Source organism: Coturnix japonica, chromosome 4 (assembly GCF_001577835.2).
Source record: "Coturnix japonica isolate 7356 chromosome 4, Coturnix japonica 2.1, whole genome shotgun sequence".
NCBI lineage: Eukaryota > Metazoa > Chordata > Aves > Galliformes > Phasianidae > Coturnix > Coturnix japonica.
In genome coordinates, this window is record NC_029519.1 from 77,207,286 (window position 1) to 77,235,062 (window position 27,777).

The 27,777-nt window shown below is 42.6% G+C and overlaps 1 protein-coding gene across 2 annotated transcripts in view; it reads right to left on the reverse strand.

Moving 5' to 3' along the window:
* FGFRL1 (fibroblast growth factor receptor like 1) overlaps positions 1–27,777 on the reverse strand; it is a 154,875-nt gene that overhangs the window by 85,297 nt on the left and 41,801 nt on the right. The window contains exon 1 of one of the 2 annotated variants that reach the window (XM_032444052.1): positions 7,083–7,170. The exons of the other annotated variant lie outside the window; for it this stretch is intronic. Coding sequence (XP_032299943.1) covers positions 7,083–7,155 — 73 coding nt within the window. The 5' untranslated portion in view covers positions 7,156–7,170. Of the gene's footprint in view, positions 1–7,082; positions 7,171–27,777 lie in introns of those variants that run through there. 2 annotated transcript variants of the gene reach the window in all.

Below are 27,777 nucleotides of genomic sequence, written 5' to 3' on the forward strand. Positions count from 1 at the left end.
GTCTCTGCTCAAAGGGAAGCCACTACATGGGGAGCAAAAAACATAAAAATGCTTTTTGATGGAGATAAAAGAGGGTTGGACTAAATGATGTCCAGAGGTCCCTTCCAATATCTGCAGTTCTGTTGATTCTGTGGTTCTGTGAAAGCTGTGCCTGCATGCAACATTAGATACTGACATAAGCAATTTACAGGAATGGTGAACCCAGTAACTTTTCGTATTTCTGAAACAAATCAGTCTGCTTTTCCAAAAGGTATGCAGTAGCCAAGCAAAGAAGGGGTCAGCATAGGGATAACTGAGCCATGTGCTTTGGTATGTGACGTAAAGAGATCAGATTAGATGAGCTAATGGGTCCTTCTTGGCCTGTAAACATAAGCGCCCACAGACAAAAACAATGCTTATCAAAAACAATCAAAAGATTAAAGAAAAAAACAACAGCATCTCTGCAGAACAAAGGCTCTTAGAGAGGAGCAGAGAAACACCACAAGTATTTGCTGATCAGCCACAATGAATGGTCAGTCTCAGTTTTGGAAATTGTGGGCTAGTTGCATGAGCAAGCTGTAAGCCTAGGCTGTACAGCTGAGCCAGCATGACAGAGGAAACAGCTGTACAGATACGTTTTATGTCAAGAAAAGTGGCCTATTCTCTCTTTCTTCCCTACCTCTGTGTTAGGAACTGCTTTTCTGAAGGAATGGATATTTACTGATAGCACAAGAAGTGCTTGCCATGTTTTATATGAGCAATAACCAGTCCCTTGAGTGAAGGCTGCCAGTAAATTTTCTGCTCTAGGTGCTCCAAAAATGAGGGAAAAAATAGAATATTTGGGAACATGTTCCATTTAATTAAGTGCTCTGCATACACATTTCACCAAGATTTAATAAAATAAAATAGTTATTGTATGTTAAACAATTGGCACTTGATTATTGCATAGATTTATTACAGTCCAACAACAGTAGATGAGATACGTATCTCTTACATGGCTTTTAAATCCTCTGAGCATATGTTTTCAATAATCAGTTGGTATTTATTTAACATGAAATTACCATTGTATTAAATTAAATATACATAGGCGACATTCAGTTTCAAGTGCTGCAGCCTACATTTTCAGCAGCAAAAAATAGTAACTGTATCCCCTAGGTTTAGAGGTAGCAAATGCGAAGGAGATCTAGGATTACTTCAAATTACTTTTGAAGAAACAGTCTTTGTGTGTTAGAAGGTTTCTCTCCTAGTGCGAAAGAAAATATCTTATTTACTGTTTCTTAAGTGCTGCCAATAGACTCCACATGGCCAAAAAGGGAGGACTAATATTTTTATTCTGAGGCTAAAATTATACTGACAGTACACTCCAGGTATGTAGCACAATGGATAACCAGAAAACTTTCTGTAGAGAAACGTGTGAAAAAGGTGCATTGGCGCTCATTCCCAAGTAATCTGCCTTCTTCATTCCCATTCAAGAAGGCAAACCTGTCTGAATAATGATATTCCCAATTAGCCTTTTCTAAAAAATCCAAGTCATTAAAACATGTTTTCAAGGTTCTGAAATGAAAAGGCTTTTTTTAGCCTCCTGTTTCCAAGCAAGACATGCTGCCTGATGTTGGAAGAAATCTAGAAGTCATTTGGCCTGAGTGAGGCAGCAGGATCCAGAGCCCAAGTGAAAATCCTGACCAATGGCTCTAACCTGCTCTCCCCAAAGCCAGCCCAAACCACCAGTCCCTCCATCACAAATTCCTGCCAGCACAAAGTATTTGTTTGCTTAACATACTCTCTGAAAAACAATCCAGTCAGGCAGCCCTGTATTAGCTTGTGGGGTTAAGCAACCCCAAATTTAACAGAATTGCTATTGCACTCCTCCCTTCCGTCTATGAAAATCCTGCTTATAAGCCCAGTGCATTTCCCAGCCAAATCACCCACCATCTCCAAGACTTTCAGCAAAACAAACCAGAGATTCTGCAAATCTCAGTTTAGTTCACATATTTTCTAACAATACTCCCCCTTTAAGTCACCACTTGTAATTGTGTTCCAAAGCTCAAGGCTTCAAGGAAAGGCATAAACTTCTGAGCCAGTCAGCTTGATTTTTGTCCCCTTCTTTGTCCCATCTGTTCCCGTGTAGTACCCTGTCACTCAATCTTTTTATTTGAATGCTCCTAGAAAAAGGGATGCCAAGGTTCACGTTCGGTGACACAACTTCCCCTTGAGCCCTGGTAGTCAATATTTAACCCAGTCCAAGCACAGTGTGAGGTTTAATAAGTAATTAGCCATTTCCCTTATAGACAGATGCTTGTGCGAGAGCTGTACAGGCAGGAAATTTTAAGTGTCATTGTTTATGTCTGCAGGGAAACAGAAGCCACGATGGCTGACTCAGTGCCATATTCAGGGATGATGTGAGCAAAGATCTGTAAATAGAAGGTTTGCCTTGCTGCTAATCCACAGCAATGAGTCTTCAGCCACCTGGGACCTTTCTCATTTGTATCCAGAAATTCATTTTTCCTCAAAATACTCTTTAAAATAATAATAATAGTAATAATAATAATAATAATAATAATAATAATAATAATAATAATAATAATAATAATAATAATAATAATAATATCCTTTAAAGAACAAAATCACAGAAGAGTTCATACTCTTCCATCCATTGCTGGTATTAATGGCAATTCCCAACAGACAAGGCAGAAAATGTGTTCTAAGGTCATTGAGGGCATGGATTAAAACATAAAAAAAAGGTCTTGAATGCTCATTCTTGAATAGGAGACATTGCCAGAATGTCCACACGCCTCTTGCTGTCAGAACATCAGTGCCAGTGCCCTACATGGTGAGGCTGCTCTCTGTCCTCAGTTTGCTCTGCCTTTGTCGCTGGGGGTTTCTAAGTTTGCTCACCACAAAAACGCAGTAACAAATGTTTGTTGGTGACCACAAAGAGATAAACACCGTGGTATTTAAAAACTGAAGTTATTTTCGGAGGCTTCTCCGAAACAGAAAGCACTTCTAGCTGTATGGCCACAGAGCAGACTTAATACTGGAATGTTTTGCAGAAAAGCTTTTCCATCAGAAAATGACTTTGCTTGTCAAATGCAGAGATTTTGTCCAGATTTCTCTATCATTAATTGCCTTCACATTAAGAGAAATCTTTCACTACAGAGTTTTTATGAATAACAGTGCAAAACAAGGGAGTAGAAAAGTCTGAATTTTGGAAGTGTATAGATTAAGGAACAGGGATCTTTATTAAATGCACATCTACATCACCGAAATATGAAAATACATAAATTAACAAGCACAGATGTGTATATATTCAGATCTCTTATATATATATATATACACACACATATATATGTACATACACACAGACAAGAAAAAGGAAACAAAAAATCCTCATTTTGCTTAAGAAGAAAAATGCAAACCAAAGCTGACAACCCATCTGCCTCTGAGCCAACAGCAATTTACATTTCTGAATGCAGCCACTCACAGTTGCTCTACCAAAGCCTTCTGCCCACCCTGTGCGCGGTGGAAGTGCTCAGAGCTACCCTTCCCTTTCCAGACTGAACACTCATTATCAGGGCCTACCGTAAGCGTACCCACTCACCAATTATACTTTGGTTCAAGTCACAGATCTTTAACTGAGCACGCAGACTGAGTTGCTTTTGTATTAAATTAAAATGCAAGATGTCCTCCAGTCCAAATGGGCACATAACCCATTGGACAAGCCAAGGGCTATGTTGAAGTGAAAACCCATCTGAAATCAGGTCCCCAGCACCAAATGCTTTACTACATAGATCTGATCAACTTATCAATCCTCACCACTTGCTAATTCAGATACAGAAAGAAATTGCTAGCTGGGTACCTGGTAAAACAAAAGCAGAAGCTGTGCTCTTGGATTTCCATTAACAAGAGCTTGGTCTACACGAGCAGACTGGAGCTAATCCAGAATAAACTCCCCAGATGCCTATAGTGCGAACATCACCTCCTCAGCACCAAATATTTCATTTTGAGATCTACTCCTGCTGTGCTATTCCATGGCCTAACTTTGACACGTCTGTACATCTCTTCCAGGAGGGGAAAATACTTAAAGGCAATTTAAAAGAAAGTGTTCACATAGGTTGATTCAGTGAAAACATACATTATACGCAAGCAATGCCAAGTCTTACACATATGAAAATAAGGAAACCATCAATGAATTCTTATAGCATTCACATCTGGCTCCTGCTCCCCAGACACTGAAGCACGCACTACCTGATGCAGAAGTCTGGTACTGGCAGAAGCAGGGCTTCTTAGAGCATGAAGCATTCACTCCTACAGAATAATATTCTGTCAAGCCTCATTCAGCCAACAGTCCCAACTTCAGATTATACCCAAAGGAAAGCAGATCATGGATCAACCCTGGCTTGGTGCCACAACACAATATTAAAACACATGCTGATACCTGCATAAGTCCACGCACAAGCAACTTTGTAGAATCAGAGGATAGCAAGAACCATTTGAGTTAGAAGATACCCTTAAAGATCATCTAGCCCAACCCCCTGCAATGAAAAGGGACACCTACAGCTCCGTCAGGTGTTCAGAACCCCCATCCAGCCTTGACTGTGTTCAAGGACAGGGCATCTACCACCTCTCTGGGCAGCTCCCAGTGCTTCATTACTCTTGCAAAAAAAACCTTCTTCCTTATATTCAGTCTAAATCTCTCTCTTACAGTTTGAAATAATTTCAGTTTGAAAAAATTTCCCCTGTTGGCCTTCTGGGCCATGAAGTCACCCTGCTAGCTTATATCCAACTTGCCATCAACCAGTAGACCCAAGTCTTTTTCTTGCTGTTAAAACTCAAGTTATCTTTGTCAAAGTCATTGGTTATGGCTAGGAGTGCCAGATGCTTTTCTGGACAGTCCTAGGGCTGCTCAGATTAGAAGACAATATTAATGCATTATTTCATATGGTGTGTCTGAAGCTCTTCTGCACTCCTTGCTGCTCAAAAACTTCTTCACTTCAGTGCTTTCCTTCTCCATCTATTGCACAGCAATGTGGAGCATCTCAGGATGAGCAGTATTACAAAAACAGCACCTAATAGTGAGTATTTTATACCTAAATCAAAATGCCAAAAATAAAAATTCCTCAAACAACCCAAAGGTTTTGGAAATCTTTTTCCTCTGCTGAAGATCCCATATCTATATAAACCTACATAAGTAGGAAGATGGTGCTGTTTATTATCTGACGTATAACTGAGTACAAGCGCTATGTTGGTAGTGCAGCTTTATTCGAACTGCAGCTCCCAAGCGTGGAGGAGTTTTGTCAGCATTGATTGCTCTGTAATATCAAATGATGTCATTCCACTGGTGGGCTGCGCACTGGCACGTACCGTCGTCTCTGTCAGGTAGATAGGGCTACCCTGGAATATCAATCAGTGAGTGCTCCTATTACCTCACAGTCTGGTAATGCACAGTCCCCGCTGCCCTCTTATGTGTGTGCATGGGGGGGGGGGGAGAAACTTGGAGAGCCCAGCAGCTATCTAGTGTATCTGTGCATGGAGAAATATTGTCTCGGCACTAGCACACACACGCATGTGTGCATAACCAACACACACATCTCAACAGCTGCCAACAGGAATTCCTGGCTGCAGACTGAAGCGTGGCCATAGGTTGGCTCCTCGCAGCACAATGCACAGCAGAGCAAAGTCCCCATTCAGGGAAAGGATTCTGACTTTCTCTGCAGAAATACAAGTCTCTACTGTTGTGACAAGTTGAACTTATTCTTAGATTGGACACATCACTTCTGTGCTGCATGCTGGCATCTATGAGTAAGAAGGCAGGAGGTCACAGCCTACGCTCAAACAGCACAGGAACCCTCTTCCCATTACCTGTGGTGGTAAATCCATGATTCCCTAATCACCTGCTAATCCCTTAATCTTTATTGCATGTAAACTCTAACCTTTTCCCAACGGTTGTGCCATGACAACTGCCAATCTGATTATAGTGAAACCCCACTGTAAGAATCAATGGTAGAAGATAGATACATGCAAAACTGATTTGCTGTACTGAACAGTACCACAATTGCAATCAAATACCAACAAATGAAAGACTGTTTAAAATGGTTGTTATCTAATAACTGATTTGACTGTCTGACAAAAGACAAGGTTTACTTCTGAAGGGAGAACAAAGGTATTGTTTAACATACCAAAGAGGATCAGTTTATAACTAAGGAAGAAAAGGCAATGTAAGAAATTTCATCATCATAGGCTACATTGGAAGAGTGAGAGGGCAAAATACAAGGGACCACATGCACTTGGGCTCAAAACATCCATGCAGGAGCTCAGAGGTCTCACCTTTGCCTCCAGATATCACAGTAAGAACAACAGGAGAGGCATCTAATATTCATCATGATAAAAAAGCAGTAATCATTGGTAAGGTTGAGCAAAATGCACTGAATTTTGGTCTGAAATGACCCCAGTAGTAGAGGTGGCAGGTTTGGTCCACTGTGAGCAGAACTGAGCTCCCTAATTGCAAAACACAGTGGTTCTTAGCTTTAAAAACAACGGAAATATAACACAAAAATAAAATATCTGGGCAATGCTCATCACTTTTCTATGGGTAGAAGTAAAGCCAAAGCCTCCATCTTGTAATTTACCAAAAGACACAGAGAAATATTAAATGCAATGCAAGCAGAGGCCCAACCAAATCCCATGTTTCACCCATTGAGAGGAATTTGCCAGCACTGAGAATTTTCTTGCTTTTATCTTGTGATATTAGGTGCTTGTTTCTTAACATCTCTTTTGTGAGGGCATAATCCCAAAGGAGAATCTCCTGTTTGTTTGAACAGGAGAGGAAATCTGTGACCTTTGCGATGATGAAAAATCGCTAAACGCTCTCAAAACAGTAAGCGAATAAATAAAATCCAATTTGCTGTAACATTCATGATATTTAAGCTGCAGCATTGGTTTCCTGGGGTTTGACCTGAACACGCAGGATTAGTAACATGAGTGTTTCCCACAGATGCACCCCATGCGATATATTCAAGAGTCTTTATGACATGCATTAACAAAAAGCTACACTAGCTGCAGGATCCAATACCTATAGGATCTAATGTATCTTACAATCCACTCACCATACAGGAGATTATAAGCAGGTGCCTCACCTAGGGAAACTGGTATATGACAATCAACAGGAAGCTGGCTCATATCCCCAGATGTTTGATATTATGGGAAGAGGGGAGAAGGCAAGACATCAGGGTCAATAAAACCATGCTACTACACTTGCAGCACCTACAGTCCAGGAAGGACTTCAGTAGCTCAGTTCTGCCATTGATAAAAGTTTTATAAGACCTCTGCTCTGAAATCAAAGGTCTGTTTACTTAGCCTTTGCTTGCTGGGCTTTAGGATAGTGCAGGGAAGATCAAAGCTGAAACCTCGTTTAGCATGTCCAAGTACACAACCAGCAAGTCTGTTTATGTTGGATTCCTACACACTGAGTGTGCTGCTGTCTGTCAACACTTCAGGCTCATTTTTGGCAGGGAGGGAAATATCCAGAAAAGCCCCATAGATTTTGGTCCTATTGAAACAGAAGTGAAAGTCAGAACAGGAAGCTCTGAGGTCAGAAGTGAACTCCTTGCAGGAAGAAAGGAGAAGACCTATAGCCTCTGTTGAAGAGCTGCAACACTAAAATGCACCTACAGTCTGCATCAAGAACTGCAAAAGAAAATTCTGGTTCTGCACTGTTTGGATCACACCTGTTTTTACTGCTCATGCAGAATGCAACCAAGTCACCCAGTTTGGCAGGTGTAAGAAATGACATCCCCTACAATCATGCTCAAAAAGAGGTGCAAGAGCCATCAGCAAAGCACACTCCTGCAGTCTCCCAGTGATGGCTATAAACTCATTCTGCATTGTTCCAACATTTGCAATAACAGGCCATTAACTCACCATTCCTGCTTTTCCTTTTCCTCTTGCTCCCACAGGAGCAGACAAATTTCCTTGCACCTATAGAGCAATACTTTCATACTTTATGTATGTTTGTTTCTGGTGCATTCATCTCTCTAGTTTTTAGCAAAGGCTGCATCCGTACCACGGCCTTAGTCCTAGGCTTCTTCTTCACTTCATTTTACAGAGGAAAAAGACATTACTATGAAAAAACAAACAAACAATCCTAAAAAGGAATGGGTAGAGAAGACCACAGAAATTGTAAGCTGGAAGCTCTTCCTCCCACTGTCCTATCAACAGAACTGATCCTTAAAGTCAGGGAAAAGTAGCAGAAAAAACAAGCTAATGGGTTATGTAGTACCTTAGGTTTTTGCATCAAGTCAGATGGTAATGGTCACACAGGTACTTAATCTTCAGCCACCCAAAGAGACATCTCCTACTTGTGGTGGAGCAGATTGTGGGCACCTTACAATGAAGGGGGAAAAGATGGATGCAGGTTTCTTTTAAGTCAATCAGAATCTTTCCAGCCTGCCAAAGGGTTGTTTTCCCTAACACAACAGCACAGCCCACTTTGTTCCACCTTACTGCACTGCCTGTAGTCAAAATCTTCACCTACACCCTTAAGCTTCTGCCTCCCCCACCTTCTGGCTCCGATATCCAATCCCTTCATACATTTGTAGACAGTTATTGTCCCCTCAGGTGTCACTTAGCCAAGCTATACATACATTTACAAGCAGCTCTTTTAATCTTCTCACATAAATCAGTTCCTCCAGTTGTCTGATCTGATCATCCAGGCCTGTCTCTCTCTGTCCGGACAAAACCTCGCCTGTCTCCCTGACATCTCATGGATGTTGAGCTGTCAACTCCAGCTCAGAGCTCTTAATCTTTCTCCCCCTCTTCACCTCCTTCCTTAATTGCTGCATACGCTGTGACTGCACTGCTTCTGGATTTTCCTTGGCTTTCCCTCTGGCTGCCCACACCCCAACATGTGCCACCATCTTGCTGATAAAACCTGACCCTGGCTCCCCATCTACTCACTTACATTCATGATCCTGCCACATTTCAGCAGGCCCTGATGAAGCACAATTCTTGCCTCATCTATACTCATGTTTTCTAGGTCCCACTTAGGTCACATCTTCTTCTCTTGGAAACCCCAGCAGGGTTCACTCAAGGTCCCATGTGAGAGCATCTTCCAAGCATTTAAACTACACCCTTTTTACAATTCCCTGAAAGGAGGTTGTGGTGAGATGGGGAATCAACATCTCTCCCAGACAACAGCAATAGATCGAGAGGTAATGGCCTCAAGTAACATCTCGATGGTCTTTTCCAACCTAAGTGATTCTATCTTCCCTCACTTAGTGCCCATAGCAGCTCTTTGGGCAAGGCCTGTTTGTGCTGCCAGTCAACAGCTCTCTCAGCAGGGTGAAGGCTCTGAACACAACAGTGACGCACATAAATCAGAGTAATCACCATAGCTTCACTAGCACCTCTCCACCGATTATCCTCACTTCCGCAACCTCAGCATTAAAGTATAATTGCATTTTAACAAGCTTCATTAGCACATTGCCTTAGTCAAGCTGAACAGCCCAAGCATCCAAGGAAACCTCATGGTGCTTCTTTTCTGCTCAATATAATTTTCAAGGCTTCCGTAACCTGATTTGTTAAGAATAACCTCAGGGCTGCAGAGCTTTTCTTCTGCCATCCAGCAATTAAGGAATAATTTGTCACAGAGCAAGTTGAGCTGCAGGGCAGGGAAACCCTATGTAGTACAATGAAGCTATGTAAACCCCAGCCCTCTGCACAGGAACAAAGTGAGCATCTCTCCTCCCTTGTTAGGGAGAGAGATGCCTGGATGCACCCTGCCAATGTTAACTAGCCATGGTTCTTGTGTGCTTTTCCAGACACTGAAGAAAGCTAAACTGAAAGATGCGAGATCATAACACCGAAACCCTCTTGTTTGTTTTTAAACAAAAGCTACACTGAGAAATACTCATTTCTTAATAAAAAATTAAAAAATAAAAAATAAAAAGCAGTGATGTTAATTGATGTTGCCTTGGACTGGCCTCATTTGTGCACACTGCCAGCTGCAACAACATGAGGTGCCCTGGGTATATGGTGTATGTGCCATAGGATCGAGGACATGCTCCTGTACAGTGAATCCCAATCACAGTCACACTCTGCAAATAAACAACCACTGATGGCTCAGAGAATGTTTGTGTAGCCAAGAGCTGATACACATGTGTACAAACTCACATCAGAAAAAGAAATAATGGACAGCCCAAATGTTGGTAGAGCTCAGTATTTCTATCCAGCTAAACCTCTGTTAGCTTTAAAGCCATCTAAAACTTTCTCCAGTTATGTCTGTGACATAAAAGTCAAACACTTTCCCAAGCATTCCTGGAAAGATGCTTCCTGTTTCATTGAGGGAAAGAGGGTATTTTTAAATAAAAATGCTCCCTGTGTATTAAACTCAGTCACAAAACCAGAAGTGGTTTTGCAGATGGAGGTTATTACCTGCTGTTTTTTTTCCCTTACTGTCCACAGTAGCCAGATTAAGGAACTGCTAGCAAAGTTCAGTCACCATTTCCAAAACCATACATAGGAAAATCATGGCGGTAATAGAAAGCTGTAGAGCATCAACTTCTACAGGGCCCCAAACAGCTGCTTATGAAAGCAGAAAACATGGGGTTAATGGCTTTTTTAACTCTTCCTTTTAGCGCTTATAGACAACCCAGGACTGGAATGAATGGAGATCACTGACCACTGTTGGAAACTGCATGCAAAGAGATGGCTCTGTCTTGAGAAGCGTGAGTAATACTCAGTTCCCACTAATTTAAAGGGAGACTGAAGGTGTCCAACATTTTGTAGGAAATTCTAAATTTATGGACAGGTAGGTTTGCTTCTCACTACATAAAAGGGTTTTCTCCAGCAAACTCAGGTCTATTCATCCATGCCTTGTAATTTTTCAACAGAAGCACGTAAAGAAGAAAAGAGGTGCTAACTATCGGATGTTACAACAGCCCATTATGCAGGAATACTTATTTCTCTCATTCTACTACCATTATTTTGGAATTCAGAGGGAAAACTTCACCCATCTCCACCTTCCTCCCCCCCTTAACCACACAAATAAGGCATTCAGCTCGTCTGAATTTAGATTTTTATTGGAGCTGATCCAGCAACCAGAGCGCATTGCTAGAAGCCAAGGTCCCGCTTCCTTCAACACACCTCCTTCATTCTGACTCCCTGCTTTTGTACTGCTTCAGTAACTTCAGTCTGTGGTCAGGGACAGGGTAAAATTTCAGCTATTTCCCCCTTTAACTGCACAGAACGGGGCTTGCTCTTAAATCAAAAGCCCTACACCCTAAACCTCTGGTTAAGTGCTTAACTACAAGCAAGTCTTTGAAAACACCATTTTATTTTTTTCCTAGATATAGCTCTGAAAAACCACAGAAATAAACCAACTTCTCAGGAATAGCAAAGGAAATTGGGGAGGGGGGCACACAGGGCTGCTCCACAGGGCTTTTTTGGCCTGATCCTCTGAAACAGATGGCATTACCAGTCCTCATCAAGAATGTGAAATTTCCTCCCTTATCCTCTAGGGCATGAGAAAATACCGTTAACTGTTCTGGAAGCATTAGGAGCAGACAGCAACAGGAACCCAAGCAGAAGTCACGTTTCTGTCACCACCTTGGTGAATGACCACCTTTCTGCATGGGTTGGTGCGGGCTCCATCATATATTCTGCAAAGATTTCTGCTCTCTCCATGTTTTCCTTCTTTTCTCCCCTCATTCCCTCTACTCTAACAAATAGTAATTCAAGAACCAAGATCAGCCTATTGCTTGGCTCCAGGTCTCTTGCATGGGCTAAAGCTGCCTCCAATTCTGCAGCATGGTTTGGGGAATTTATTTATACTCTGTGTTCTGGAGATAGACCTCACGTCTTGCCAAGGGCTAGAATGGGTCTTACAAAAGGAACACTGACAAATATTTATGGAACCTAAAGTGAAACTCAAGACACTGTTAAAATAAAGTTTGCCTTAGTTTTTTTATTTTCCTGAAGAATTGACCTGGCTTTCTTGGCAGAAAGACTAATCCAAATGCTATTGGTATCTTAACAGCTCATAAGAACCACATGCTTCAAATCAAGCCATTACTATCAGGCACGCTGAGTGGTTCAATTAAACAAATATGAAAATAGACACTTCATCCTGCTTTAAATAAGTGGGATCATTTCACTCCTGAATCCGGACTGACAATGAAAATGATATAGCATTTATAGAGTAGCTTATTATCCTGAGGGATCCCATAGGATTACGCAGACCTTGCTTCATGCGCTACCAAGATGATGCCACTTCCAGGGAGGAACCCATGAGCTGTCCTTCAGCCTCGAGTGATGGCACACAGCAGTTGAAATGGGGGAGCAGAAGGGAATTTCACATTCAGTTGAAACTATAGAAGGGAATTTAGGTAAGCGGAATGGAGCTTGTTTAGACTGGAGCACATCCAGCACAGGGGAGGTATAGTGCTCCAGTGTTTTAAATACAAAAGTTAAGGCAAAACAATAAGAAAAATCTGGTTTAAACTATCCACAGAATTTAGAAGAAAAAAGTGAAACTCCATCTTGTAGATGAACAGTTTCATTCTGTCCCACCACTTTATTTGTGCATAGGAAATTCTCCAGAAGGTGCTAGTGTGTGCCATTCCCTTCAGAGATACAATAATCAATACTAATATTGATACAGGATACCTTCAGGAATTAAAGGCTTAAAAATGCTTTTACCTGTAATCAGCCACAATTCATGGAGAAGAAAACGTTGTATCCACCTACATCACTCATGGGACTACAACAAGTGTGGCCAGGGTCAAAGAATCATTAATGTTGGAAAGGACCACTAAGATCATCCAGTCCAACCATCAACCCATCACTCCAATGGCCACTAAACCACATCCCTCAGTGCCACATCTACCCTTTTCTTCGTCAGGAACATCCCTGCTGGCATCTCTTCCCCATTTCTCATTAACTGCACTACAAATATAACACAGACCAAGGACAGAGTGACTTGCCCAGGGCTGCCCTGCAGGTCTCTCTCTAACAGCAGCAGGAATCCAGTTTTGATCCCCAGTGCTCTACTGGTGATAACCAGAAGATGCATCTCCACGCTGGGATATGCTCCATTCCTGAGAAACCTCAGCCATGCACGAGGAGCCCAGCAGGCCTTGGGGTTTTCAAACACAATGCTATTAGCTGGCCAAGAAAATTTCAGTGAAAGGCTTCTGTGGGAGAAGGAAAAGGAAACTGGTGATTTGTGGGGCAGATTGTGGCAGATAATGGTGAAGCAGAGAAGATCCATCATTTTAATGAGCCAGGGGCATGGCAACATGACACAAAGCCATAAGGGGATGCACCAAGAGTCAACTGCAGCTCTAAGGTTCGCAGCAAGACTATTTCAGGATGAAGAGTTCAGCATTTGGGCGTGCTCATGTAGATACGACCATAAGTCCTATCAATGTGCAGTGTGTTGAACTGCTGTTTTTCTTTCTTCCACAAGTTTTACATATGCTCTTCTCTTACAGTGTAAGTGTTCTTTCCTCCTATTCACAAAGACATAACAGAAAAGGATCAGCCCCGCCATCATTGCTGCAAACGTCCCCCCATCACATGTGTGAAAGAAGCACAGCTGTGCAGTGAGAGCTTCTTACCTGATCCCAAAGCTTGAAGACCTGGCAAAAACCTCAATTCAGAACAATTAGAGGAAAGCAGAGATCTTATAATGCTCCTTTCTTCTTTCTTTTTCTGTTCATTTTGCATAACTAGAACAATCAAGGCTGTTCTGGCAGCATACTCCATTCTCAATATGAAACCACTTAAAGACAGAGGACAGATACAGCAGAGAGATGTCCCAGGAGAAGAAATCCTTATACTAGTGAAAGGGATTTCTTTGGAGTAACTGTTTTAAAACAACATAAACTTGCTTTCTCCCTCCCCTCCCCCCTTTTTCTTCTAGTGCTGGACTCTTAGGCTCTCTTTCCCTAGTGAGCAGTTGTCATGCACAATCCTCTGCCACTCAGTGAAACCCTTCAGGCAGATAAACACCAGTGGAAGGAGTTGGCACTCCAGGTACAGCACAGCTTTTGCCTTGGAGGAAAACGAAATAGGAAAGAAAGAAAGGAAAACCCTCAGCCTTCAAAGATGAACAAAGAGGGGGAAGATGCTGCATGACGTAGAAAACTTTCAGTGGCACTATAATATGTCAAGATCTAATCCTATTTTCTTATTCATACATATTTTAGGGGGGTTTCAGTACTCACAGAGCTCGAACTGCTGACAGCAAGGAATAAAGCACAGCTGTACAGAGACTGCATTTCCCTGCCAAGACAGGGCAAACCGTGCTCAGATGTGGGAACGCATGAGCAGGAGTGCAGAGCTCAGACAGGACCCTTGCAGCAGTAACAAACACACCCAGCTCCATTGCACCATCTCCATTGGGGTGGTCTGGGAGAACTCCACATTTCCTAAAGAACTCCATTCCTATGTGACTACACTACTAGCAGTGAGCATTGCCACATCATCCTGCAAGCTTGTGACATTAGAAACAAACCCAGGCTACAAAATCTTGTGGCTAGTGAACTTTTGGCAATGCTAACTTTCAAAGTGCAGCCTCATCACCCAGGAAACCATCCACGAGCAGGAGGATGCACCTCTATGGTGGCTCACTGTGCACTACTGGTGCATCTTTGCTGTCACTACTAACATAAAGTGACCCATGTGGCAACAGTACTGCCACCTCCTGCACAGCCCAGCCTGGAGCTCCTGCTAATCCCCCTGCTAAACTCCTCAGGCACTGAGAATGCCGGACAGCTACAGTCACTGTGGGGAAAAAAAAAGGTAACTGTCACAGTGAATGGAATGGCAAGGGAAGGAGGGAGTATTTAAATACTGGAGCAAAAAGAATGAAGATATTAAAAGCTACTTGGAATCTGTTTTTCTAAGTCAAAAAAGGATTTTTGTCAAGCTTGGCTGCTTGCAATTGGTTGCTCTATATGTGCATGCACAATGAACAGTGCACACATACGTATGCACACGCACAGTCCAGATGTGAAAATGCATGCATGAAGATACATACCAGGATCCCACATACCCCAAACGCATGAGGGTATATTGATGTACAGTTAATGAAGGGGAACTGGGATAGCATTGCATTAATGAAGCATATGGTGCTACACCACAGCCACAAGGCTCCCCTCTGTAACTCAGAATCCATAGCTGATATACAGAACCTGCGTTCTAGTGGCACGACTCCACACTCAGGGAATAATTAAGACCTTGTCTGGGCTCCAAAATCTGGCCCCATCATTAAAAGAAATAAATAAGTGCAGTTCAGCTGGTAGCAGCAACAGCAGTGCTCTAATGCAAGACTGGACTCAGCTGTTTCTCATACTGGATCATATAACTGCTCAGAGCACGGTTAGAAATCACACTGGGAAAAACTCCCACACCCTGACACTGCCCCTCTTAACAATGGGCTAATTGCAGCTGGGCGAGGGGAAATGGCTTTCCAGGCTCCAGCAAGTTCTCTGAAATGTCAAAAGGATTATTCTGCTCCAAGGAGGGGTAACAAGTAATAATGAAAAGTAAGAACACCAGGGCTTTCTCAAAACGATAATCTAAGAATGTTTTCCTATCTGGTCAAATGTTATATCAGTAGTTTGGGAGAGTTTCATTTCAATGTTGCTATTTCTTTTGGAAGGTTTGGCTTTTTGTTACAAATGAACCTCAATCACGCACAAACTATTTCAAACTTGAAAACGATGGTTTTCATTTGAAGAAAGTAAACTGCAATCACAACCTCCCTGGGTGAGGGACAATTCTCTTCCTACCATTCTTCATTGGTACAATTGGCTGCCCTGATCCAAGACAAAGCTCCCCAGGCAGTCATGAAACAAGATAAGAACAGGACAGTTGGGTTTTTATTTATATTAGTGGACCTGATGAGTGACCAAAATCAAACAGCTCCTCAAAGTTCTACAGAATCACAGAATCTAAGGGGTTAAAGGGGACCTCCAGAGATGATTGAGTCCAACTCCCTGCTAAAGCAGTTACCCTATGATAGGTCACATAGAGCTAGGTGTCCAGATTGGCCTTGAATAACTCCATAGAAGGAGACTCCACAACCTCTCTAGGCAATCCGTTCCAGTGCTCCATCACCCTTACCACAAAGAAGTTCTTCATATTAGTACAGAACTTCCTATGTTCAAGTTTTAGGCCATTACTCCTTGTCCTATCACTACGCACCACTGAGAAGGGCCTGGCCTCATCCATTTGCCTTCTACCTCCTTTTAGAACACCTCAAAGATCACCAAGTCCAGCTATGCACCTGAGGCAATATTGCCCACTAAACCATGCCCCTAAGAACCACATCTACATGTTTCTTGAACATGATCCTACACTTCACAGAGATTCATGGATGTTTCACTATTCCAAGCTGCTTCTGCAGCTGCATATTGGTACAGCCAACAGCTGCTCTTCTAAAACTAAGATACTACATAGGATTTCATGTAGACTGTACTTTATAAAGACAAAGTGACTCCTTCCCCTACACGGTGATGTGAATGAAAGACCAAATGAATTGAATTCTTCCAGGCACAGAGGCAATGAGCCGTAATGCGGAGCAGCACACCAGCTCCCTGCGTCAGCAAGCAAGGAAGGAACGCACTGCGACCCCATTGCTTCATTCGCATGTGAAATAGACAAGCACTTCAGTAACAAACTCTTCCCCCTCCAGTACGTTCTGTTCTGTCCATTCCCTGCTGGGGGAGGTGAAATGATTGCAGTGACCTGCCCTCTGCAAGTATCTGGGAGGCTGCCCCGTGCTGCAAGCTGCCTGGCATAGCCTTCAAGATCTTCTGTTTCTCTGCACAAATTACTTCAGTAATTCAGATAAAAACAGAGGGAAATGAAGAAGCACTTCATTTGTGTTCGGAATTCCCTGAACCTCATTACAACAGCCAAGGGCTGAGCCAGGGCCAAGCTTTGTGGTTATTAGCGCAGCCACACCTGGATCTCAGAGTGATAAGGGTCCATTCATTGCTACCAGTGAGCCTTATGGGGTGCTATGTGAGCTCAACAAGGAGCAAAAAACAGCCCCCGTGGTGACAGTGGATTGAACCTCAGCAAACAGGGCAGCTCCTGCAGCATCCCAACTATGACACGCACTGCCACAGTACTTCTGCTGCTCTCATAGTGCTTAACCAAGGTCAACTGCCTCCTGAGCTGCAAGCTTCAAGACCTCATAGTGGCAGATGTGATTTGTTTTGTGAAGGCACAAAACCCAATTCTCCTTTACCACCTCCATCCCATGTTCATCAACCTTCCCTTCTGGCTTGTGCCAGCCCAAAAGCTTCCCTTGGGATGCAGATCACAGCTGGTTGCCTCCAAATAATCTCACTCTATTAAAGAAAAAATTGTAACCAATGTTATTATTGATGAGGCACATGATCAATGTGAAGCAATCTCACCCTCTGCTGTGCTGACTCCATCAATAGATAACCAATAAAAGTTAACCAAACAAGAAAGTGCCATTTCAAGCCTATCTTGTACACATTAACTTTTATGCAAAACTCCCCAAGATGCCAACTGTGCCCTTTTCATCCTGATTTTAACTATATTTACTGTGTGTTTTTATGAAGTCTCAGCTTCTGGAGTCATGGGATAACAAAAATGGATAAACCTCTAGGAATTTTTTAGCTGTTGTGATGACAAGCTTGTGGAAAGCCTGGGAGTTTGAACCCTCTGCCAGAAAACAAGTAATAAGCATCCAAATGGATATTTAAAAAGACATGCTAATGTCTTTCTGAGTGTTAAAGACTGAATCATGTTTCTGGAAAGTGCACTATTACATCTCCATCATCCACTGTAGGACTTCAGTTTCAGCAGTGAAGGGGTTCAAAGCAGGAGATGCCTATTAAACTGGCATTAAATTAACAGAATTACAAGTGCTTTTAATAGAATTACAACAGCCTCTGAGGGACAGGGACAGGTAATTTATATAAGTCTCTACGTATGGATGTAAGCAGCTGTCATTAAATATGGACATCTGAATGCTTAGGACTTGACTTCCAAATATTAGTTCTTCTCAATGCAGCAGGTCTAAATCTAAATGTTTGCCTTACTCCAGCAACAAGAGGTTGTTCTGGTGCTTGTAGAGGAACCTGAGATTGAATAAGTGATGTCAGTCTCATAACTTGGTAGGAAAAGCTCTGGAAGGAGCATCTTGCATTGGGACACACCACACTAACAGAAGGACAGCAGTGGAGGCCTGATAGATGTTTCTCAGCAATTTCTAGGCCCTGTGGCCCAAGGTCCCCTTTTTCTTTGCTGGAAGAACCCACAAAACAAGTTTCTAAATGGCCACAAAGCACTTAGGAACATGGTAGGGATTCACCTTACTCTCAGACTTTTCACAAAGTTACTCAGCAGAGCTCAAGTTCCAGCAGCTCCAAGCAATCTCTGCACTGCTGTCTTTCCCAGAACTGAGTTCAACAACCCCCATATCCATCAGCCCTAACCTTATACATTTTATTATACCCCCAATATCACCATACTATACAAAAGCTCCCTTCTCTGCTCTTCAGCCACACACTCTGCCTGGTCCTGCAGTGGCCTCCTACACAGAATTCCCATATACCTTGTGATTTATTAATGAAAAACCAGGTGCAGACACTGATGCTGAGTATAGAGGGACCATCACCTCCCTGTTTCTCCTAGCAACACCATTTCTGATACAAGCCAGGATGCCATTGGCCTTCTTGGTCACCTGGGCACACTGCTGTCTTTTGTTCAGATGGCTATTGACTAACACCCCCCAGAAGTCCCAGCAACAATCCAAAACCCAATACTGCTCTTAGGGCATCAGGAGCCTTAGAGGAGTCAAGGCTGCTCACAAACTGCCTGGTGCAAACACAAAACAGCTTTCTTAAATGTCAGCTATATCTTCACAACTTACGTGCTATACCCAACAGAAGAGATGTAGAAATTACCTCATGAGACTTTGCTGTGTAAGAGTTCAGATGAAATCACAGTACAACAATTTTCCAGCTGCCTGTGTCTCTGTCAGAAGATGCCAACTTGGATAAAAGCAAAAATTTGGGGTGAAAGTCTACCAAAATCAGCACTGTAAACAATTTTTAGGTCTCAGATGAAAAATTATGTTTGACAGAAGAGTCACGGTCACAAAAACCTTATTTAAAGCACCACTGTACATCACTGAACCCTCCTATTTTCTCACTGCCCTGTTGCACACAGATTCACCCCTGCAGACTTTCTCTCTCTCTGGCCTGAGGAACAGTGGCTTTGTAATAACAAGTGGCTCCAAGAAGTGAGATTGCAAGTCATCTCAGACTGGGTAGCTTGGAACATCCATCTGTCTCATTTGGACCTTGCCCAAACCACCTAACTTCAAAATGCAATGAAAAACTTGAAAGAATTCCATACAGTAAGAGACTCCAAATGATCCCTTTTGCCTTTCAAGCCTAGGAAAGGTGTTTCTCCCTTCCAGAAGGCTTCAACATAAGGATCAAATTCTATAATGTATCTATAGGGGAGCTCCCATAGCACCAGCTACAGTAGGATGCAACAGATAAGTGTAAATACACAAAGGAGAACAGGCAAAACAGAGGGCTGCTGTAATTTTGCACAGTACCCTTCGCTGAGCAATTGGAAGATGCTGTTTTGAAAGCTTGGACTCAAGTTGGTTAATCGTTACACCTCTTTGTGTTGCCTTTTCTTTCAATGAGAAACAGCTAAAAGTTTGCAGGAAGGAGCCTCGGGGCTGCAACAGATGTCACGAGCCACTTCCTACAAATTAGAAAAGGAAAGTAACCCCCTCAGGTTGATTATGGGAGAGGCCACACACGGAGCTGTGTAACAAGCCAGTGGGACAGAGAGAAAGCAACTGCTTCATATTGGATTTCAGGAGACAAAGCATGAAATCTCTCATGCTGACTACACGATTTTACACTGCGAGAGCAATGCCTTCTCCCCTGGGGAAGGCACAAGCCATGCTGTCTGGGCCAGGCAGCAGTGGGAGGAAGGCTTTGACTTCCCTCTGACTCCAACTCTGCCCAATGGATGGCCACTGCTCAGGTAGCTCTGCACCTGCCTGATTTGCACAGGTGCAAGGCAGTTTGAGAGCCACAAGCTAAGGACTAAAGCATGAAGACTGGGACTTGGCTGGCCTGGATGTGGTTGTTTTCCTGGTGGGATGAATAGGCCAAAGTCTTTCTATCTTTCTCTGTCTCATTCCCCCATTCGTATAATGAAATGGTGCTATTCATCTTTATATGATCTGATTTTTGCATAGTCTTGCATGGGATAAGAAATTAGACTCAATGATCATAGTACCACGGGATCACCAAGGTTGGAAAAGATCTCTAAGATCAGCCAGTTCAACCATCCACCCATCACCAATATTCCCACTAAACCATGTCCCTCCACAACATCCAAACATTTCATGATCCTTATGAGTTCCTTCCAACACGGGATATTCTGTGATTCTGTGTGATTCCATGTTTTATTCTATGATCTCCATGTTTTATAAAGCTTTTTTCTACATTCCCTAAGGGAATGCACCAGAACAGTCCTAAGCAGCACAACAACCAGAAAGTCTTGGAGCATAAGTTATGGCTTTTTTCCTCTCTTATTCCTTTCTTTTCCATTCCTCTTTCCCCAACAGGTTGCTCTAGCTCTGTCTGCAAGCCCATGCTCCATGGAATCATTTCCATAGGGATCAGGTCACTTTAAAAAGACACAGATGCTCATTTATAATGAACGGATGTAGCTAAGTCATTGTAACTCAGCTATGAACCCAAGCCGAAGGCTCAGACCCATGATTCCTCCAGCTAAAACACGCATCCATGGTCAGGTTAGCATGACCTGACAAACTTAAGCAACAGAGAAAACAACAAAGCAGAATGAGCCAGCCAGCATGCCTACAAGATTTATTCTGGTGAGGTGGAAATGGCTGTATGTGTACTTAAAGCACAGGTTGGGAGTTTAAATTACAATGAATGGGTTCGTCCACAAACAAGGAGAATCCTGGTTAAAACAGGGCTACCATTCCACCCAGGAAGCATTCACTGAGAGTAGAGATCAGTGGGACATACAGAGTTGAACCCTTATCCCAAGGAAGCAGGGATAAGTAGCTGTATGTTGTACTGAACACATACAGTGGCCAAGAGGAATGGAGAAAGCTCAAGATTTTCATCCCCAAAGGGAATTTTAGTTGACGTTCCATCTTGTGAAAAATAAAAATAATAATAATAATAATGATAATGAAACATTCTGAGCTTGTTCCAGTGCAGGGCAGCATTTTATTTTTAAATCACAGACAAATGAGAGGAGATAAACCTGCCAGCCTTTGGACAACTGCAGCCACAGCAGTGAGAGCCTCCTGTGTGCACACCACATCCAACACTTATGTTGACACCGCACTAAAAAGAGAGGCCAAGGATTTATTTACCAGCAGAAAGGTCTGATTTGGTTCAAGCACCTCATAAAGTGTGGCCGGTATAGAATAGTACTCAAGTTCCTTCAAGACAAAATCACCGAGCTGTGGATTTGTATCAACACATCACTTCCAAAAGCACAAAAGGGTATTCACAAATACATTAAAATGACTAATCGACAAAAAAAACCTAATGAATATTAAATCTTTCATCTTTTTCTACACTCACAGACAAACAAAAAAATCTTTAGACTTGAGCTGCCAGTTTGCATATCAACTTAAATCTTCCAAAAAAAATAAGGGTGCACCAAATCCACCCTAACTTTGGTAGGTAAATAAGAGGCTAAGCAAACTGGTTTTCTTGAGCAGGATTAAGTTGAGGTGCTTTTGAGATAATCTGTCTGCCTTCCAGGCATCTTCTGAATATTCAGAGGCACTAATTTGTCATCAATGCTGCATCAACCTTGCAAGGAGTTACTCAATCTGCATGGTGGGAAAGTACATGCCTGTCAACTTGCACATGCATCTACATGGAAGGGGGAAAAAAAAGTCTATGGCTTCCATACCACACCAAGAAATTACAGGAAAAAACACTGCCATGCTCTTATCACCCATTCCCTTTGGTGCAGCATAACACCTAACTCAGCTACAAGAACACATCACAATAGGTCTTCACCAAAATGGCCCTTCAGCTAATCTACATGAGTGGTACCAGTTTCTTGCAGCAGATTTAGAAACACATAATCATGAAGGTTGAAAAAAAAACCTCTCAGATCATCTAGTTCAACCATCAACCCATCATCACAATGCCCACTAAACCATATCACTCAATTATGAAGGGTGTACATAATGCATGAGGGAATTTACCACTGATAAGTGCAGTGGGGGAGCAAGGCAGCCTGAAAGGTTGAAAGAGTACAGCAAGTCCTGTGCATACTTGTACCCAATTTTTCTGAACTCAAAGGATTCCTCTACAATTTAAACAAATAACAGAGTTGGGGGGTTTTTTGAGAACATCCCACAGGCTCTGAATTGGAGTCCAGCCCTTGGTGCAGTCAGTAAGTGGGGAAAAAAAACCAACTTAAACACAGTTATCATGACTTATACCAGCTTAACATCTCTCATCCAGACTTAAATGGGAACATGACCAGGCTGCTTGCCAGCACGTTGGCTTTGCTGCAGTAGGAGTGACGTTCAGGTATGCGTGACCACTCACCATCAGATTTCTCTACAATGACAAGCTTTGAAGTTGGAGCATTTTGCTCTCCTTCCACAAGCCATTTTCACTCAAAACAATAACTATTTAAACAGGAACCTCACCAAAGTCATTTCAGATTATTATTTTTTCCACCTCCTCTGTCAATGATAAAATATAGTTTAATCACAGAGACCTGCCTGCTCCATAGCGCAACATTGGCTGGATATCCCAACACTGAACCAACTCCACTTTATTGAAGCAAGAGAAGATACCAGAGACTTCACTCAGTTCTAAGCTAAAAAGCAAAGCTTAGAAAGAGAGGAATGGAGAAAATGATCCTTTTCACTGAAAATCTTGTTATGCTGCTCAGCACAAAACCTGCTCAAAACCTTCATCCAGCCAATGGGGCTGCTAGAGGCAAGGGCGTGATTTGTGAACCTCATCCTGCCTATTCAGAGCAAAGACAACACCTGCGGGAAGCAGGCGAAAGGTTAAAGCCTGGTACCTCTGTGTTTTCCTATGTGCCAAGCTTGGCACCAGAACAGAGGCTGCAAACAATGGCAGGAGCGTCGTGCGTTTTCTTTTCCTTTAAAGTAACATTTTGGCTGCAGTGTCATCTTTCTGCTCAGCCAAGCAGGCATTCTGGGTCAAATCAGCTGCGTGAGCCGTCAGCAGATTTTTTCTGGCCCTTTCAAAAGATCTTCAGGCATTGTATGAAGAAGCCAAATGGGTGAAAAAACAGAAAAAATATATATACATAATAATAATAATTGCAGACTGCCCACACGTTTTACCGGTCAGGCGCTTGCATGACTGTGTAATAATCAGCATTCTTCTGGTGAAATGTAGCAGCTTTAAACCAGCAGCTTGGCTTCAGTGTCTGGAAACAAGTGTGCTCTCTTGAAAAAGCTAAAACCAGGGTATTATAGCCTGACAGCTTCAGAATTCCTGAGACCTCCCATAGGAATCGCTCACAAAAGAGCAGGCTATTCCCTGGGGCTGGATGTCAGGGAAACAGATCCTCTGATGGAAAACCCTAAGGGAAAACATACTTCCATTTATACAGTCTTTTATGTTTTGTCTGAGTGGCTTGTTTATAATCATTGGATTTAGGCAAGAGAGGCTTCACCTCTCCTCGCAGTTCTGTAATGCAGCAATAAGAGATTTGGGGCCTGTTGGGTCACTCCCCAAATAGAGGAGAGAGGAGCACAGTTTCTTAAAGTCTTTTCACACAGAATTGCAGGGGTTGGAAGGGACCTTGAGACACAGAGACCAACCCCCCTGCTAAAGCAGGTACCCTACAATAGGTCACATAGGTAATAGGTGAAAGGTTGGACTGGGTGATCTTTTAGGTCTTTTCCAACCTTGGAGATTCTATGATTCTATGAGATGTGGCAATGAGGGACATGGTCAGTGGGGATGGGCTGGGGTTGGACTGGATGATCTTAGAGGTCTTTTCCAACCTTAATGATTCTGTGATTTTCTCCAAGTCTTTATTTTGTAACTTTAATCATTTGTTTAATGTCATTTTATGCATTTGTAAATACATTTAATAAGTGAATAAATTAACATTAATTCCTAGTACATGTGAAGCAAAGAAGCTGGCCTAGAGATCACTGTACTTTAAATAACAGAAGATGGTTAATTAATTAATGGAATTGAAAACAGTGGTCTTCAATCTTATGCTTTCCCTCCTGACCCTTTTCATGTTAACTTCATCCAATTTGAACTTTAGTTGAAAGAGAGTCACTTCCATAACGAGGCAGAAGCCTGAAATGCAAATCGGAGGGGGAAGAAGTCAGAAAAGTGTCGTCATACAGATCTGGGAGGTTATCAGGACTTTACCTTCCTGGTAATCAATCCTGCTGCCTGATCAGCTTCAAGGGATGGACCCAACAGAAGCACAAAGGCTCTTTATTCCCTCTCCCTACGTTGTGACTTTGCTGCAAAGCCTAATTCTCCAGGAAGGACAAGGTGAAGCTGGACGTACAGTCTATCAGGTAACACTAATGCTCAGCCAAGACATGGATCTTGCATTTGAACGAGACAGGCAGTCTCTGAAGAACACAATCTGTGTTGTCAATAATGGCTGGAGTAAAAGGATCTCTCTGCGGTTACCTTATAGGATGGACTGGTAAAGCATAGTCAGATTCTTATCAAGATGTTGGGGTTGTTTTCTTCTTCTTTTTTTTTTTTTTTTTTTTTTTAAATCACTGATTCATATGGTAATGGCTGAGAGTACAAAATGCAAGGTCTTCAAAGGGAGGAAACATGAGAAGAGCATAGATTTACCCAGTTCACGTTAAGGTTACACACTTCTGTACCGCATGCCTTTTCTTTTTCGTATAGGTATAACCCCCCCACACCTTCAAAGGGCCTAATCCTACCCATGTCTTTTCAGATTCCCTTCCATTCCACTTGGATGCAGCACACCAGCAGCTCTCCTGGGGTGCTGTGTTCTCACACTGACCTTAGTTCTGTTTACCCTTGCTATCAAAGTTTGGCCCAACATCTGCTAAACAAACTGAAGGGCTGGTGTGACAGGGAGCTAAAAAACAAGTAAGATTATTCTGAAACAAGAGAGGAGCTGAAGGATCTGTAGGGAGGTTGTGGTGGGTTGGGATTCGGATGCAATTCCCTTTGAATTCCATAGAAAAACTTACTCTGACATCTCCAATCAGTTTTGAACATAATTGTCTAAAGGTAACATTTCCATTTGAGGCAGAAGGGTGTTTCCAAAGTGATGCCGAGTTCACCTCAGTGCATCATACATTGCTACCAGCAACCACAGTGTTTCAAAGGGGTCATGCCTCCCTCACAGTGTTCACTAGGACATGTTAATCAGAGCTCACTCACTCTCTGTGCTCAGCACTCTGCAGAAGAAGCTTCACACCTTGCTGGTTCAGACATGCAGGTGTTGTTCCATTTACAGCCTTCCTGACCTGTAACCTTGCCCACCAGAGTGTCCTCCTGGCACTACCTCTAAAAGCCAGTAACACTGTAAGACACAGCATACAATTCTTCTGCCTCCAGACATCTAGGCATGAATAGTAAACCCCAGAATGTTGTTACCACTACAATGTTGAGGCTAAGAGTGATCCCAGATTCACTCAGGACAGATAATGTATATCAGAAAGCCAGAAGTATCTTTAGTTTTTAGAGGATGCTTTAGCTGTGTGGACTACAATATGGTTTTGCTTTAGCAGCTTTGTTCACACTATAAGGACACCAAGTGCACAGCATACCATTATATACCAGTAAAGCAATCCTTAAATAACCATAAGTTCAGTATTCAGCATATGTTTTTAAAGCACCAAGATTAGCATCCCTTAAAAAAGAACGGGGTAATATGAGAGCAGATATTCCCATTATCAACATATCTACATATTTTTTAATCCCAACCAGCATGTGCCCCTGGTGTTATCTCATGGCAATGTGTTCCAGAGCTTATCTAGAATAACTTCACTTTTCATCACCTTTAGAGTTCTCTGAATATTTCCTTGTATGTCTGTCATGCTGCCTTTCGGCACACGGGATAGCTCTACTCATACACAAGAAGCCAAGAGGGGGACAGATCCCAGCTGACTCAGAGACAGAGTCTAGAAAAAAAAGGAGAGAAGAATCTTTCCTTTACAGTGTTCTGTCTGATTCAGGGTGGTAGTGCACTGGAACAGGTTGCCCAAGGAGGTTGTGGATGCCCCATCCCTGGAGGCATTCAAGGCCAGGCTGGATGTGGCTCTGGGCAGCCCAGTTTAGAGGCTGGCAACCCTACACGTAGCAAGGGGGTTGAAACTGGATGATCATTGTGTTCCTTTTCAACCCAGGCCATTCTATGATTCTATTTCATACATAGTAATACTGAGATGGGTAACAGTGCCATCTGAGGTGAGTACAAGCTCAACTACACAACATCATTGGCTTATAGGGCTTTAGAGCAAACACTGAAGTCTAGACTAACCAAAGACAGGTAAGTAGACAAGATAATTAGGTAAAAATAAACACTGCTTAATCAAAGATGCCAACTAACTGGGAATCCTCCTTTGAGATGAAAGCTAATTTTCTACACGTAAGAAGACTATATGGGGCTGAAATCAAGCTCCACTGTCTCATGCCAACCATACTAAGGAACTGAGCCACGCTGAGATGATCGGTGACAAGGTGAGCAGTAATGTGGATTGGTCAGTCACCAGGCAGGAAAACACCTGGAATTACGTCAAGAAAAATCAACCTAAAAAGAACTTCAGTAGATGCCAGTCTTGGCACCAGAGCACAGCATGCGTTTAGGGGGCTGAACAGCTCTGCCTCAGGTCTCCAGTCCATTCAGCCCTACAGGGACAGAGGTAGATGCCACATCTAACCAGAAGCTGCTTACAGGCAACCTGGCACTTCCCAGTGTAGGTATTACCTTGAGGACCACCAGACCTAGGAAACTCATGCACTGGCTGCTGATGGCAATGAGAGAAGCGCTTTCTCTCAGGTTAATCAGGAAAAATCCTGATGCACACAACTGTGCATACAACCACAAAGGTTGGAAGGGACCTCAAAGGGTCATTTAGTCCAACTCCCCTGCAATGAACAGGGACATTCACAGCTTGATTGGGTTGCTCAGAGCTTTGTCCAGCCTTGTCTTGAATGTCACATTTAAGCATCTCTTACATAAACCAAAGGAACAATCCTATGCCATCTCCAACCTTCCATTTCCCATTGATAATCACTCTTCCTTGCCAAGTCCTTTTCCATTACCTGGATGCTCACTCGTTGTCATCCATCAAGTATCAAGAACCATGGCAGCGTTTTTGCTCCTCTCTAGGCTACAAGTCCTCAAATTCATCTCCTGGAACAGATATCTTGTATGTATCAATCCTATATCGGGGCACTGAAGGGTTAAACAGTCCTTACAAAGTATTTTCTCTGCTGATGGTAAAGGGCTGGAAATAAGTTACAAATAAAATCAATAAAAATTACAAAGGAAACTCTAATAGTGGCTGTCACAGTGGGAAACCCCTGAACACTTTTTGTAGTCAAAAACTGCTAAACAGTAACCTAAGCCTGTTCAGTTCACCTTTAAAAGAAGAAAATTAGAAGAAGCAGGGAGCTGAAATCTGTGTCACTCGATAGCTCCTGGCAGACTCTTCTTGGCTTTATGGTTATGCTTCTAAATCCTCCCAATTTAATGGCACAGGTT